Source organism: Equus quagga, chromosome 2, assembly GCF_021613505.1.
Source record: "Equus quagga isolate Etosha38 chromosome 2, UCLA_HA_Equagga_1.0, whole genome shotgun sequence".
NCBI classification, from domain to species: domain Eukaryota; kingdom Metazoa; phylum Chordata; class Mammalia; order Perissodactyla; family Equidae; genus Equus; species Equus quagga.
The window spans coordinates 92,680,670-92,697,432 of record NC_060268.1 but is presented as its reverse complement, the minus strand read 5'-3'; the positions used below and the strand labels follow the sequence as shown (position 1 = coordinate 92,697,432).

At 47.1% G+C, this 16,763-nt stretch overlaps 1 protein-coding gene across 1 annotated transcript; it reads left to right on the top strand.

Annotated features, from left to right (window-relative positions):
• The first annotated feature begins 32 nt into the window (after positions 1-32).
• On the top strand, positions 33-6,795 carry RCCD1 (RCC1 domain containing 1). Its single transcript, XM_046653810.1, has 8 exons — positions 33-291; positions 1,543-1,813; positions 1,905-2,301; positions 2,484-2,605; positions 4,117-4,215; positions 4,555-4,725; positions 5,441-5,470; positions 6,064-6,795. The coding sequence occupies exons 2-8, from the start codon at positions 1,639-1,641 to the stop codon at positions 6,213-6,215; spliced, it is 1,146 nt and encodes a 381-aa protein (XP_046509766.1). The 5' UTR covers positions 33-291; positions 1,543-1,638; the 3' UTR covers positions 6,216-6,795.
• The last annotated feature ends 9,968 nt before the right edge of the window (positions 6,796-16,763 follow it).

Here is a 16,763-nt window from a genome sequence, read left to right as displayed (position 1 = left end):
GGCTGCTTCCTGTCGGGCGGCCGTCCCGCGCGAGTGCAGTAGCGGGCTGCCGCCGTCCCAGACCCGGGGCGGTGACCCAGCGCCCTTTAGCGCGGCGCTTGATGAGCGTCCCCGAGCGCTTCTAATCGAGCCTCGCTGCCCCGCGGTGCCTGCGGGGGCGGGGCCGCCGGGTCTGACCTCTGCCTAGCCCACGCCCACGGGGCGCTTCCCCGCTTCACGCCCGCAGCGGCCCAGCGTCGGCTGGAGGGCCGGCTCGACGGAGCGGGGACCGCGCGGCCGCTGCAGCCCCAGGTGAGCGCTGCCCTGCGGCCGACCGCCTAGCGGCGACGTCACCCCCCTCGCCCGCGATTGGCCCCAGGGAGGCTGCGGCAGCCAATGGGCGCCTCGCCCCGGGCGCGGCTCTTCAAACCTGGCCTCCAGGGCGCCTGGCGGCCAGGTACTGGGCGGGCGACCCACACCCGCGCGGCCGCTCTGCGCGCCCGCCTTTCCTCCGTCCAGATTGCCCATCGGAAGGAGCTGCCTGAATGGGTGGAGGGCACAGGGTCAAGATCAAGGGCAGAGGCCCCCTTGGGTTGGATTTGCACACGGAAGGGGGTAGGAGGCCAAGCCCGGGTCAAGGAGCTTCGGTCTAGGAGGAGACCCAGGCTGTGACTTCAAAGGCTTGAAAATGCCTGTGGAATCCTGAGCAAGCCGCACGTGCGGTAGGGAGAAAGTGGCGCTGCTGTTGTAAGCGCTGGACTGTGCGTCTTCCTCTCCATTTGTGCGTGAGCTCCTTAGGGGCAGACGGCTGTCCTCAACGGCCCAGAGTGAGGGATCAGTGCATGCTTTTAGAACGAATAAATGCCGAGATGAGGTCAAGTTGAAACTGTTTAAACAGGTGCCTGAAAACCAGAAGGTGGCACTGGGCATTTTTATCAACTCTAAGTAGTGGATTTAGTAAGCTAGTGCTTACGGTGTGCTTATGAGGGTGTGTGCCAGCCCTTGAACCCTTTATTTGCGTCTATTCCGAACAATTCTACCAGGTAGGTACAAACCTCACCCTCCCCTCCTCCCACCCTTGTAAAACTTAAGAAACTTGAGTTGGACTCAGCTTCGGTGAATTGGCCTAAGGACACAAAGCTGCAGAGGCAGGCGTGAACCCTGGAGCTGGTCGTGACCCATACAGGGTAGTCTCCCAACGCTCTGCTTTCCACTTGTGGGAGGAGCATTGGATGGGGAGTCGGTGGGCCTTGAGTTTGGCCCTCTGCCCCTCTCAGCCCTAAGCTGTGTGACTGCCCCAGAGTTACCTTCTCTGGGAGTCTCCTCTGTCAAATGGGGGCAGTTCTGGTTCCCAAGGTTACATGGGATAACGCGCCTGACACTTGTGGGACCCTGAGCTTGCTTGAGTCAAAAGGGAGGACAAGAAAGGGCCTTGTCACTCTAGGCAGCTCCGCATCTTCCTAAGTCTGGTAGGACTTTAGCCAAGGCTCCGGCCCCGAACGTTTGTGGAATGGCTACGTGTGCCTCCGTGGTTAGGAGGATGGTATTTTTCCCATTTTACAGATAAGGCAGCTGCAGTGGCCCGCAAGGGGCTCGTCTCCAAGAATCGCCTCGGGCTGTAGTCCCACCGCCCAGCGCAGCTGAGGGCGCTGTCAGGACATGGCCGAGGAGCGCCCGGGGGCCTGGTTCGGCTTCGGTTTCTGCGGCTTCGGGCAGGCGCTGGGCTCGGGGCGCGAGCGCCGGGTGCTGAGCCCCGAGCCGCTGCGTGCGCCGGGCGCGGGCCTCGACGTGTACCGCGTGAGCGCCAGCTGGAGCTACACCGCCTTCGTGAGCCGTGAGCGCCTCCCCCCGGTGCCCCGCGCGCGCGGCCCCCAGCCCCCTGCGCGCCACCCCCGGCCTCTGCAGTGCGCTCTCCGCCCCTGCAGGTGGCGGCCGGCTGGAACTGGCGGGCGCGGCGGGCGGCGCAGCGGGCGGTTGCAGGGACGCGTGGGCCTCGGAGGCGCTGCTTGTGCTGTTGCGCGCGGGGCCGGGCCCCGAGATTGGGGCGGAGCTGCAGGCCTGGGCGCCCGGGTCGGAGCTGCGCGGGGAACCCCTCTGGGTCCACACCGTGGAGGCAGAGGCCGAGGGGGATGACGGGCCGGGCGGCAAGCCCCAGGCCGGGCCGCTGCCCCTGCTGCCCTGCGCCCGCGCCTACGTGAGCCCGCGGCCGCCCTTCTACCGGCCTCTGGCCCCGGGGCTGCGGGCGCGCCGCCTGGAGCTGGGCGCTGAGCACGCGTTGCTGCTGGACGAGGCGGGCCAGGTGTTCTCCTGGGGCGGGGGCAGGTGAGTGGGGGCGGGGGCAGGTGCAGGCCAGCTGGGCTTTCTGCGGGTGACAGGCGGGGGGTGGGAGGTAAACATGGCTGGAGTGGAAGATGAGCATATAGGGCAGGTGAGTGTGATTGGGGAGGGTGGGGGAGGGAGACCCCTTGCTGAGCCTGTGGCTGACTGGAGTCTCCCTTGCTCAGGCATGGCCAGCTGGGCCACGGGACTCTGGAGGCAGAGCTGGAGCCGAGGCCGTTGGAGGCGCTGCAGGGCCTGCCCATGGCTGAGGTGGCCGCAGGTGGCTGGCACTCTGTGAGTGTGAGTGGTGAGTGACCTAGGGCTTCTCTACACCAGCTCAGGGTCTTGTAGGCTCCAGACCTTCCCGTTCCTTCCTCCTCTTCCAGTTTTCTGAGCCGCCCGGCCAGGCCTTCTCCCCAGGTCCTCCCAGGTCATCAGCCCAGTCATTCATGGCTCCTAAGCTGCTCACATCCCGCCCCTCTGCACCCCTCACCCACTCACACCACCTGCAGGTGTTCCTATCTTGTTACTGGTCTCACCGCCCCTCCTGGCCACCTGCCTCCAGCCAGGGCTGTCTTTCTGAAATATTCCCCAAGGGAGCATGAAGGGGTGAGGGGGCAGCCTTGCCAAGGAAAATGGAGAGAGGCTGCATTTGCCCACGTGGCCATGATGTGTGGCACACATCGGGCGCTCAGATGCCCACAGAGGATGATGGTGGTGAGGGTGAGCCCTTGTGGTGAGCCCCGAATGAGGAGCTTCACTCTGAGCTGTGTTGAGGCTACCACCCTGGCAGGCAATCCAGGGACGGCTGATCCCTGGGCTGCTGGGTGGGGCTGGGAGCAGAAGACCTGCAAGGATCTGCACCTGCAGCTTTGGCTGCACTGACATCCCCAGGGGGCTCGAAAAATGACCCGATCCTGCGCCCCCCCCCCCCCTCATTCTCAGGTAATGGGCCTGGGTTGGCAGCCAGGCCCGAGAGCTGCTGGGCTGGAGGAAAGAGGAGAGAGGGCTGGAAACAGAGCCCAGCGGGAAGTGTTGCCCTGCGTGCCCGGCGGGGCTGCAGGCCTTGAGTTTGATGTAGTGGTTGAGCACGGAGGCTGCAAACCAGGCTTCGTAGGTTCTGATCATCACTCTGCTCCTTGTGACCTCAGGCGGAGCACTTGACCTCTCCGTGCCTCAAGTTTTCTTGTGAATAAGATGGGGATATTGTCATATAACCCTCTGTAGGGCTGTTATTACTAACGATTATGTTTGGAAAGTGCTTAAAACCTTGGCACAGATTAACCACTTGATAAAAATGAGCTACTACTGTCAGTGAACTTTTAGCATTAGGGCTGTTCTAACCAAGAAACTGTAGGCTGTGGGGGGCGACAGAGGTGCGAGCTTCCGGAGGCTTCAGCAGGACGGGGGGAGGGGGAAGGGGACAGGATGGACCGGACTGAATAAAGGGCGTGGGCTCCGTGGGTTTGAAAGGGAGGCCACTGGGAACGTCCAGGGATACATTTCCAAAGCGTGTGTCTGTGTGTGTGGTGGGAGGTGGGGTGGGGCAATTTACCAACGAAGGAAAAAAGGTGAAAATGGAGTGGAAGGTCCAGCAAGAGAGTTCCTTTAAAGAAAAGGGTGACCGGAAGGCCCTTGTGGGGAAGTGAATCGTGATGCCCAGGATGCTGCTGGGCCTGAGGGGGGCACTCTGCCTGGAGCGCCAGCTCGGCAGGGCGGGGCTAGCCGTCCCCTGGGAGCTAGTGGGGTGGAGGGGAGTTGGGATGGAGGCAGAGTGGGCTCCCATCTGTTTAATGGGCCCCCTTAACTTTCTTTCAGAGACTGGGGATGTTTATATCTGGGGCTGGAACGAGTCAGGGCAGCTGGCCCTGCCCACCAGGAGCCTGGCGGAGGATGGAAAGACAGTCGCCGGGGAAGGTGAGGGTTAACTCTTGACTTTCACACGTTTCTGTCATTCCTGACTCCTGGCCATATGCTGGCCTGAGAGCTTACAGTGCTCAGAAGGGACATGTGACATCATGGGACCCCCAGGACACACCACAGCATTCTGAGCCCCTTATGGGAGAAAGCGTGGCCAGGCTGATGCCAGTGTCAACACTCCCCACAAACTTGTGAACTCCAGCACTTCCGGGGAATGTGGGGATTGGGAGCATCAGCTTTGGAGCTGTTGTGTTAAGTGAGTGAATGTGTGAATAAAGTTTAGGCCACTGCTCACTAACCGTCGTTATCATCATCACTCTTACTGCTTCTCTGAAGCCGCTGGACTGCATGAAGGTGGTCCTGACGTGAAGAGCACAGCTGGCAGAGAGGATGGCGCCCCTACCCCCTTCATAGCTGTGCAGCCGTTCCCAGCTTTACTGGATCTCCCGCGGGGCTCAGAGGCCGTGAAGGCCAGCTGTGGATCTCGACACACAGCAGTGGTGACAAGTGAGTGGAGCCGGGGGGGCTGGTTCAGGATGGAGCAAGAAGTTACTCCAAACCGCTCTCTGGCTGCTGGCTGCAGAAAAGGGTGCGGTCACCTAAAAATCTACTATTTTAAGCATCTTTGACATGAACTGAGTAGCTGCCTCAGCGAATAGAGCCCTAACCCCCACTGGCTTTAATAGTGGCTCCCCGGCTGGTCAGGCCGCGGAGGTCCTTCCTTCTGGACGGGGCTGATGTTTGCAGCGTCTCCATCCCACAGCAGCGCCTTCCCAGCCCAGCTTCTAAGACTCCTCAGTTCAGTAGCTGTGAGATGCCTGCCAATCAGTTGGCAAAGAGGAGGGTGAACTTTTCCAATCTGGATCCTTTACCACCCTAAATGTGATTAGACAGTTGTTGGGGAGAGAATATGTTGTGCAATGCCAAGCGAATCTGGCGGTTACTCAGTCATGTGCCATGTTTCAGCCAATGACAGACCACGTATATGATGGTGGTCCCATCAGATTAGTACCACAGAGCCCAGGCGTGTAGCAGGCTGTACCATCTAGGTTTGTGTAAGTGCACACTGTGATGTTTGCACAGTGACAACTTTCTCAGGACATAACCGTTGTTAAGCGACACCTTTCTGTAATGTGCTGGCTGTGGGGCATGGCAGCCCAAGCTGGATAAGTGCCTCGGTAGGGACCAGTGCTGACAGCCCCTACTGTCTTTCTGGTTGCAGGAACAGGAGAGCTCTACACCTGGGGTTGGGGTAAGTAAGGGGTTTGCTTTTGTGAAGCTTAAACCAGTGGGAGGAAAGCCTGGGAGCAGAGAGCGGGTGACAGCAGCCATGCAGACCAGTGGCGGCCGGGGCCTTGGCCTGGCCCCTTGGAAGACGAGGACTGAGAAGCTGTGTCTTCCCAAATGTAGAGCAGACCTAGGCAAACTCAGGTCAGAGACCAGACAGGAGGGAAAGAGGAGACAAGACCAGTGCTTCCCCTCTGCCTTTCTGAGGAAGTATTTGTCCTAAGGAATGTTTGGCCCGTGTTTATGAAGCATCTTTTCGTCTAGCACTGGGTAGAGAAAAAGATAAAACAAAACTCTTTGCTCTGAGCCTTTGGGCCTAGGAGCAAGGAAGCTGGAGGAGCATCTTGCCTGGCATGGCTGGTGGCCATTGCCTCTTGGGGACCTGCGGGCTTGCCTGGCCCTGGAGGCGCCATGGCGTTGGTCTCCTGCATTCACAGAGCAGACTCCAGCAGGGCGGGGGCTTAAACCCAGCACTTGGGGCAATGGGCTGGTGCTCCTTCCTGGAGGGAAAGGCCTCCTGGCCACAGAGAGGATGGCACGAGGCTCGTTTCACTTTAGGTAAATACGGACAGCTTGGCCACAAGGACACAAGCAGCTGGGATCGGCCCTGCCGCGTGGAATACTTTGTAGAGAAGCAACTCCAAGTAAGGGCTGTGAGCTGCGGGCCCTGGAACACCTACGCATATGCTGTGGAGCAAGAGAAGAGCTGACGTGTGTAGATAAGGCATGAAACAAACGTACAGGATAGTAGAAAATGATAAAGCTCACACCTGTGAGACTCCCCCCAGGCCAAGGGAAGCCATCGCCAGCACCTAGAGGCCCCGCATCCCCTCCCCCAGCCCTCTCGCTTCACCTTAGAGCAGTGTCCTCAACTTTGTCCTCACATTAGAAACACCTGGAGAGCCTTACAAACGGATGCCCAAGGCCAGCATCGTGGTGAAATCAGAACCCCTGTGTGTGGGGCCCAGACATGGGCAGACTTTAAAGCTCCCTCCACATCCCCCAGGTGATTTTGAGGTACCCACGATTGGGAACCATTAGAAGTCACCTTCCGTGATCCACTCACCTCTTTCCATTTAGAATTGTACCCCCTTCTAGTCATCCTTATAAATGTAGTTTAGTTTGTCTGCTCTTGAACACTAGGTAAATGGAGTCATCCTGTGTGTTCTTTTGTGTGTTGTTTTTTCATTCGGTGCTGTATGAGCCATCTGTGTTGTGTCCTGCGGTTCATTCCTTTTTATTGTTATACGGTATCCCGCTGTATGAATATACCTTGTTATATATTCTTTTGTTGATGGTCATATGGTGATTTTTTCTTTTTCTTTTTTTTTAAAATTTTTTATTGCATTAATGATAGGTTACAATCTTGTGAAATTTCAGTTGTATATTATTGTCTGTCAGTCGTGTTGTAGGTGCAACCCTTCACCCTTTGTGCCCACCCCCCACCCCCCCCTTTCCCCTGGTAGCCACTAATCTGTTCTCTTTGTCCACAGGTTTAAATTCCTCATATGAGTGGAGTCACACAGAGATTGTCCTTCTCTATCTGGCTTATTTCACTTAACATAATTTCCTCAAGGTCCATCCATGTTGTTGTAAATGGGACGATTTTGTTCTTTTTTACGGCTGAGTAGTATTCCATCACATATATATATACCACATCTTCTTTATCCAGTAATCTGTTGATGGGCACTTAGATTGCTTCCACGTCTTGGCTATTGTAAATAATGCTGCAATAAACATTGGGGTGCATAGGAATTTTGGAATTGCTGACTTCTAGCTCTCTAGATAGATACCCAGTAGTGGAATAGCCGGATCATATGGTAGTTCTATTTTTAATTTTTTGAGGAATCTCCATACTGTTTTCCATAGTGGCTGCACCAGTTTCCATTCCCACCAGTGGTGTATGAGGGTTCCTTTTTCTCCACAACCTCTCCAACATTTGTCACTCTTGGTTTTGGATATTTTTGCCATTCTAACAGGTGTAAGGTGATATCTTAGTGTTATTTTTAATTTTTTGAGGAGCCTACATGTTGTTTTCCACAGTGGCTGTTACCATTTTACATTTCTGCGAACAGTGCACGGGGTTGTGATTTTTCCACATCCTCACCTGACACTTGTTTTCTGTTTTTTTCATAGTAGCTATCCTAATGAGTTCCAATAGGACATTCGTATTTGTTCTTTAGAGAAATGTCTTTTCAAGTCCTTTGCCCATTTTTGAATAAGGTTTTTGTTGTTGTTGAGTTCCAGGAGTTCTCTGTATATTCTAGATATTAATCCCTTACAAGATATGTGACTTGGAAATATTTTCTCCCCTTCTGTGGATTGCCTTTTTATTCTGTTGATAGTGACTCTTTTTCTTTTTTTCTGAGGAAGGTTAGCCCTGAGCTAACGTGGGTGCCAGTCTTCCTCTGCTTTATATTTGGGTCACTGCCACAGCGTGACTGACAAGTGGTATAGGTCCACACCTTGGAGCTGAACCTGTGAATCTGGGCTGCTGAAGCAGAGTGTGCAGAATTTACCCACTATGCCATGGGGCTGGCCCCTGATAGTGACTCTTAATGTAAAAAATGTTTTAATTTTGATTAAGTCCAATTTGTCTATTTTTTTTTTGTTGCCTGTGCCTTTGGTGTCATATCCAAGAAATCATTACCAAATCCAGTGTTGTGAAGCTTTTGTCCCATTTTCTTATTTTAGGTCTCACATTTAGGTCTTGATCTATTTCGAGTTAATTTTGTATATGGTAGGGATCTAACTTTATTCTTTTGCATGTGGCTATCCAGTATTCCCAGCACCATTTGTTGCAAAGACTGTCCTTTCTCAGTGAATGGGCTTGGTACCCTTGTCAAAAATTATTTGCCCGTGTATGTGAGGGTTTATTTCTGGGCTCTCTGTTCTGTTGATCTCTCTGTCTGTCTTCATGCCAATGCCACACTGTTGACTCCTGTGGTTGTGTAGTAGGTTTTGACATCAGGCAGCGTAAGTCCTCCAGTTTTGTTTTTCTTTGTCAAGATTGTCTTGGCTGCCCAGGGTGCCCTGAGATTCCATATGAATTTAAGGATGGGTGTTTTCTATTTCTGCAGAAAACGCCATTGGGATTTTGATAGGGATTGCATTGACTCTGTAGACTGCTTTGGGTACTGCTGACATTTTTAACAATAGTAAGTCTTCTAATCTATGGACATGGGATGTGTTTCCATTTATTTATATTTTTAAAATTTCTTTCAGCAGTGTTTTATAGTTTTCCTTGTACATATCTTTCACTTTCTTGGTTTATTCCTGTGTATTTTATTTTTGATGCTATTGTAAGTGGAATTGGTTTTGTAATTTCCTTTTCAGATTGTTTAGTTTCTACATAGAAGATCCTATCATCTGCAAACAGATAATTTTACCTCTTCCTTTCCAATTTAGATGCCTTTTCTTTCTTTCTTTTTTTTTTTGAGGAAGATTGTCCCTGAGCTAACATCTGTGCCCATCTTCCTCTACTTTATATGTGGGACACCTCCCACAGCATGGCTTGACAAGCAGTGCCATGTCCACACCCAGGATCCAAACGGGTGAACCCCGGGCCGCTGAAGCGGAATGTGTGAATTTAACCAGTGTGCCTCTGGGCTGGCCCCATGGATGCCTTTTATTTCCTAATGGCTCTGACTAGCACTTGTGGTATTATGTTGTTTCATTTCTGATTTTAGTAATTTGAGTCTTCTTTCTTTATTTTTAGTCCATCCAGCTAAAAGTTTGTCAATTCTGTTGATCTTTTCAAAGATCCAACTTTTGGTTTCATTGATTCTTCTGTATTGTTTTTCTATTCTCAATTTCATTTATCTCTGCTGTAGCCTTTATTATTTCCTTCCTTCTGCTAGCTTTGATTTAGTCTGCTGTTTTCCAGTTCCTTAAGTTGAAAGTTAGGTTGTTCACTTGAGACCTTTCTTGCTTTTTTTCTTTTTAAAGATTGACACTTGAGCTAACAACTGTTGCCAGTCTTCTTTTTTCGTTGTTGCTTTTTCTCCCCCAATCCCCCCAGTACATAGTTGTATATTTTAGTTGTGGGTCCTTCTAGTTGTGGTATGTGGGACGCTGCCTCTCAACATGGCCTGACGAGCGCTGCCATGTCTGCGCCCAGGATCTGAACCCAGTGAAACCCCGGGCCACTGAAGCGGAGCACATGGACTCAACCACTGGGCCACAGGGCCGACCCCATTTCTTGCTTTTTAATGTGAGCATTTAAAGCTATAAATTTCCCCCTTAGCACCAATTTTGCTGCATCCTGTAAGTTTTGGTATGTTGTTTTTGTTTTCATTTGTCTCTAAGTAGTTTCTAATTTCCACTCTGATTTCTTCTTTGATTCATTGGTTGTTTAAAACTGTGTTAATTTCTACAATATTGTGAATTTTCAGTTTTCTTTGTTATTAATTTCTAACTTCATTCTACTGTGGTCAGAGAAGATACTTGGTATGCTCTCTCTCTCTCTTTTTAAAACTATTGGGACTTAATTTGTGGCCTAACGTGGTCTATCCTGGAAAACGTCCCCTGTGTATATTCTGTTGTTGTTGGGTGGATTGTGCTGTATATGTCTGTTTAGATCTAGTTGGTTTACTGTGTTGTTCAAGTCCTCTGTTTCCTTACTCATCTTCTGTTTGATTGTTGTATCCATTATTGTGAGTGGGTTATTGACGTCTCCAAGTCTTATTGTAGAACTATTTCTCCTTTCAGTTCTGTCAGTTTTTGTTTCATATATTTTGATGGTCTGTCATTAGGAGCATAAATGTTTATAATTTTTATATTTCTTGCTGTATTGAACTTTTATTAATATATAATGTCCTTGTTTTTTGACTCTTGTAACTTTTTTTGTTAAAGTCTATTTTGTCTGATATTAGTATAGTTACTTCTCTCTTTTGGTTATTATTTGTAAATAATATCTTTGTCCATCTTTTCACTTTTATCCTGTGTCTTTGGATCTCAAGTGAGTCTTTTGTAGACAGAATATTGTTGGATCATGTGATTTTTATCCATTCTGCCAATCTCTGTCATTTGATTGGTGACATTAGTCCATTTACACTTAAAGTAATTACTGATAAGGAGGGCCTTACTTCTGTCATTGTACTGTTTGTTTTCTATACGCCTTAGAGCTTTTTTGTCTCTCATTTCCTGCATTCTTTCTTTAGTGTTTAGTTGATTTTTTTTGTAGTAAAATGTTTAATTCTTTCTTAATTTCCTGTTGTGTAAATTCTATGGCTATTTTCTTTGTGGTTGCTATGGGGATTACACAATATCATACAGCTATAAAATTCTAATTTAAATTTATAGCAGCTTAACTTCAGTAACATAGAAAAACTCTGCTCCTTTATAGCTCTGTCCCCACCCTTTTCAGTTGTTGATGTCATAAAATTATATTTTTATACAGTGTGTGCCCCCAAACATAAAGTAATGATTCTTTTTTTTTTCTTAAAGATTGGCACCTGAGCTAACAACTGTTGCCAATCTTCCTCTTTTTTTTTATCCCTCCTCTTCTCCCTGAAGCCCCCCAGTACATAGTCGTATGATATAGTTGTGAGTGCCTCTGGTTGTGCTGTGTGGGACACTGCCTCAGCATGGCCTGATGAGCGGTACCATGTCTGCGCCCAGGATCTGAACCAGCGAAACCCTGGGCCACTGAAGTGGAGCGCTCAAACTTAACCACTTGGCCATGGGGCCGGCCCCTAATGATTCTTTTAAATGCATTAGTCTCCTAAATTATGTAGAAGACAAGATTTGGAGTTACAAACCAATGTTACAGTAATACTAGCTTTTACAGTAATAACTCTTTTCTTTAAGTGTATTAGTCTCTTAAATCATGTAGAAAATGAAAAGTACAGTTACAAGCCATTGTTACAATAATATTAGCTTTTATAATTGCACATGTACTTACCTTTATTGAGATATTTACTTTTCCATACAGCTTTGAGTTACTGTCTAGCATCCTTTCATTTCACCGTGCAGCAGGACTCCCTTGAACATTTCTTGCAGGGAAAATTAGTGGTCACGAACTCCTTCAGCTTTTATTTATCTAGAAATGTCTGGATCTCTCCCTCACTTTTTTTTTTTTTTTTAAGATTTTATTATTTCCTTTTTCTCCCCAACACCCCCGGTACATAGTTGTATATTCTTCATTGTGGATTCTTCTAGTTGTGGTATGTGGGACGCTGCCTCAGCGTGGTTTGATGAGCAGTGCCATGTCTGCGCCCAGGATTTGAACCAACGAAACACTGGGCCGCCTGCAGCGGAGCGCGCGAACTTAACCACTCGGCCACGGGGCCAGCCCCTGATCTCTCCCTCACTTTTGAAGGACAGTTTTGCCACATACAGGATTCTTGGTTGGCAGTTTTCCTTTAGCACTCTGAATATTACAGTAGTTCCCCCTTATCCGCACGAGATATGTTCCAAGACCCCCAGTAGATGCCTGAAACCATGGAGAGAACCAAACCCTACAGATACTGTCTTTTTTCTATACACACATACCTATGATAAAGTTTAATGTACAAATTGGGCACAGTAAGAGATTAACAACAATAACTAATAATAAAATAGAACAATTATAACAACATATTGTAATAAAACTTACTGTAGATGTTAGCAACCTTAGCGCAGGATTTTTTTTCTTTCCTTATAAAGTTGAGAACTTTCACTTTTTCCCTTAAAGGAAGCATTTTACAGCTCCTCTTTTGCATGTCTTAATTGCGAGCAGCACTACTATTGTGCTTTGGGGCCATTATTAAATAAAATAAGGGTTACTTGAACACAGGCACTGTGGTACTGCAACAGTTGATGTTATAGCTGAGACAGCTACTAAGTGACTAACAGGCAGGTAGCATATACAGTGTGGATATCCTGGACAAAGAGATGATTCATGTCCTGGGCAAGATGTAATGAGAGTTCATCACACTGCTCAGATCGGCATGCGGTTTAAAACGTAGGTGTATTTCTGGAATTTTCCATTTGATATTTTCAGACCATCATTGACCACAGGTTACTGAAACTGTGGGAAGCAAAACCACAGATAAGAGGGAACTCCTGCGTGAGTCCACTGTCTCCTAGCCTCCAAGTTTCCGATGAGAAATCTACATGTCTTATTGAGGACCCTTGTATCTGATGATTCGCTTCTCTCTTGCTGATTGCAATGTGTCTTGGTGTGGGTCTCTGAGTTCATCTTACTTGGGGCTTATTGAGCTTCTTAGATGTTTATATTCATGTCTTTCTTCAGATTTGGGCAGTTTTCAGCCATTTCTTCAAATATTCTCTTTGCCCCTTTCTCTCTTCTCCTGGGACTCCCACAATGTGTATGTTGGTTTACTTGATGGTGTCCCATAGGTCTGTTGGGCTCTGTTCACTTTTCTTCAATCTTTTTTCATTCTGTTCCTCAACCTCAATAATTTCCATTGTCCTATCTTCAAGTCGCCAGTTCTTTCCCCTGCCTGCTCAAATCTGCCTTTGAATTCCTCTAATGAATTTTTTTTTCTTTTTTAAGATTGGCACCTGACCTAACATCTGTTGTCAATCTTTTTTTTTCTTCTCCCTAAACCCCCTCCCAGACATAGTTGTATATTCTGGTTGTGGGGCCTTCTGGCTATGCTATGTGGTATGCCGTCTCAGCATGGCCTAATGAGCAGTGGCATGTCTGTGCCTAGGATCTGAACCGGTGAATCCCTGGGCTGCTGAAGCAGAGCATGTGAACTTAACCACTCAGCCACGGGGCTGGCCCCTTTTTGGGTTTTCTGTCCCTTTAATGATACTTCCATTTTGTTCACACATTGCTTTTTTGATTTTCTCCACATCTTCCTTAAGTTCTTTTAGCACGTTAAGGACCATTGTTTTAAAGTTTTTGTCTAGTATATCTGCCATTAAGTCTTTTTTCAGGGACAAATTCTGTTGAGTTACTTTTTCCTTTCAATGGGGTATACTCTCACGTTTCTTCATATGCCTCGTGATTTTTAGTTGAATACCAGACGTTTGAATCTAGTAATGTGGTAACTCTGGAAATCACTTCTCCCCTTTCCCCAGGACTTGCTGTTTTTTATTATTGTTTTTATTGGTGTAAGCTGTCTCTGTACTGAGGTCAGCCTGAAGTGTAAACTCAATGTCTTATGTCTTTTCTGAGCCTTTCCTTGGGCATACACGGTCACTTTCTAATTTTCCCCATATATGTAGATGTTCTTGAATGTCCTAGTCTTTAATGTCTGGCTACTGAAAGTAGAAAAGTAAAAAATGAAGGGGGAACAAAAGGGTGCCAGTCTTTTAAATCTCCTGGAAGTTACTTGAGAGGGGAGAGACTTGTAACAATGGAGGGAGGTATGACAACGATGGCTACCTCTTTGTCTACACCTCTGTGATCAGAAGCAGCACAGTTTCCTGATATTTGGAAGACAGGTTCCTTTTTTCCCCACCCTGGCTCCAAGCTGTTCCAGGAACATGTGTACAGCTGCCTGCCATGTGGCTGGGTTAGGGGATGGAGGATGGGTAGTCACTACTATGCAAAGAGCTGAAATTGCCCCACATTGACCATAATTTACCATCCAGGCCTTCCCCTGGAAGTTGCAAGCCTTCAGCAGACTCCAGAGTCCCAAAATAACTACATGAGATTCTGCCAGTACAACTGTTGTCCAGGTGGGGAGACAGATTCCTGGTGCTTCCCACTACACCATCTTCCCACAGTCCTCTCCAGTGGTCATTTTCATTGTTTCTGATTTTTGGTCATGTGTACAAGTTCATCTGCGGAATATTCAGAATAGAACTGGTGGGTCAGGCTATCTTCAACTTTACGAGATAACTATATAGTCCCACCAGCAATGTAGGGTTTGCTGTGGCTCAAACATCAGGTGTATGTGCAGCGGTTTTAATTTGCATTTCCCCCAATACTAATGAGGTTGAGCAGCTTTTCATTTGTTTATTGGCCATTTGGAGTATTTCTGTTGGAAAGTCCCTGTTTAAATTTTCTGTCCTTTTAAAATTTTCTGTATTTTTCTTCGTGAGTTGTCTTCTTTATATACGTTAGATACAAGTCTTTTAATAGTTATGGGTTCAAAATGTCTTCTGCCATTTTGTAGTTTTTTTGTCTCTTTTATGGTATCTTTTAGTGCTACCAATTTTTATTTAAAATTTGTGTGGTACTTTGTGCCAGGTAATGGTCAAAGTGCTTTAAAAATATCAACTTATTTTGATGAACTTAAGCTCTTAACGTAGTCAGGTGTTTTTTTTTTTTTAATCTGTAAGGCCCTTTATTACCAACATTTTAAACATTGAATGATGAAAAGTTTCAAACATATATACAAATCTATATACAAGTAGAGAGAATAATACACCGTGGACTATTCAGCTTTAGCTATTTTCAACACATGGCCAATCTTGTTTCACCAGCTCAGATGCCTCCATCCCTTCAGCCTCACTTGTACCCCCACTGGATTATTTTTAAAGCAAATCCAAATCATACCATCATTTCATCTGTATATACTTCAATATGTATCTTTAAAATATAAGGGCTTTAAAAAAACATAAAATCATTATCATAGCTAAAAATCACTAACACTAATTCCTCAATATCATCAAATATTCAGTCAGTGTTCCAGTTTCCTCAAGTGTCTCATAAATGTTCTCTTTGCACTTGGTTTATTCAAATCAGGACCTAAACAAGTTCTACATGTTACATTTGTGAGATATGTCTCTTAAATGTTTTAACTCTGTAGTAGTTACACTCTTAATTTTTTTTCCTTGCCACTTACTTATTTCTTAAAAAAACCAGGTGATTGATCTTAAAGAAAGTCTGGCATTCTGGATTTCCCTGATTCTCTGCATTGTGTCATTTAATGTATTCCTGTATCCTCTAAGGGCCTTTATATTGTCTGTTCTCATTCTTCTTCCCTCTGGCATTATGTTCTGTATTCATTCATCACTCAACAGATATTGCACAGTTAGCAGGTGGCAGACATGGCACAGGGTACTGGGGATACTTCTTTGGCCTTTTTATTTTTTATTTCATTTTTTGAGGAAGATTAGCCCTGAGCTAAGATCTGCTGCCAATCCTCCTCTTTTTGCTGAGGAAGCCTGGCCCTGAGCTAACATCGGTGCCCATCTTCCTCTACTTTACATGTGGAATGCCTTCCACAGCATGGCTTGATAAGTGGTGTGTAGGTCTGCACCTAGGATCCAAACCAGTGAATCCTGGGCCACCAAAGCAGAGCATGTGAACTTAACCGCTGTGCCACTGGGCTGGCCCCAATAGTCTAGTTTTTATCTGTCACCACATACGTGTGCCCCTTTAAATGTAGTCAAGTTTATCATTTCTCCTTACAGTTAATTTGTGTGTGTGTGTGTATGTGTGATTTAAGAAATTTTTCCTGACCATGGGGTCTTTAAGATACTTAAAAATTTGTTTTTTTTTAAAGATTTTATTTTATTTTCCTTTTTCTCCCCAAAGCCCCCCAGTACATAGTTGTATATTCTTCGTTGTGGGTCCTTCTAGTTGTGGCATGTGGGACGCTGCCTCAGCGTGGTTTGATGAGCAGTGCCATGTCCGCGCCCAGGATTCCAACCAACGAAACACTGGGCCGCCTACAGCAGAGCGCATGAACTTAATCACTCGGCCACAGGGCCAGCCCCCCAATTTTTTTTGATTTTAGTAAAATATACTTTACAGTTACCATCTTAAGCATTTTTAACTGTACGGTTCGGTGCTATTAAGTAGGTACACACTGTTGCATAATCATCATTACCATCCATCTCCAGGACTTTTCATTCTTTACTGAAATTCTATACACATTAAACATTAACTCCTCGTATTTCCCACCCCAGCAACCACCATTCTACCTTCTAATTTTTATCTTTTTTCAAATGGCTAGCCAGTATTCCCACCCTCAGTGATTGGAGATACCACCGTTATCACATGTGTAAGTTCCGTATGTGTTTGGGTCTACTTGTAGACCTTCTCACCTACTGGCTGTACACACTGTGTTAGGTAGGGAAGCTTTATAGTGTGTTTTATCCTGATAGGGCTTGTCCCCCTCCCCCTTCTGTAGCCCAGTTGTTTCTTACTAAGTTTTGGGAGTTGTTATATATTTTAAATACAAGTCCTTTATCAAATATGTGATTTGCAAATATTTTCTCCCAGTTGGTAGTTTGTCTTTTCATTCTCTTTATGGTATCTTTTGCAGAGCAAGTTTTAAAACTCGTTAAAGTTCAACTTACCAATTTTTTTCTTTTATGGATCATGCTTTTGATGTCTTAACTAAGAA

What these genes read in the sequence shown, in the direction of transcription:
- RCCD1 (XM_046653810.1), top strand. Translation starts at nt 1,639, where the DNA reads ATGGCCGAGGAGCGCCCGGGGGCCTGGTTCGGCTTCGGTTTCTGCGGC. An exon ending in TTCTCCTGGGGCGGGGGCAG is followed by an intron (nt 2,302 to 2,483) that starts GTGAGTGGGGGC and finishes TCCCTTGCTCAG; the next exon opens with GCATGGCCAGCTGGGCCACG. An exon ending in GCTCTACACCTGGGGTTGGG is followed by an intron (nt 5,471 to 6,063) that starts GTAAGTAAGGGG and finishes GTTTCACTTTAG; the next exon opens with GTAAATACGGACAGCTTGGC.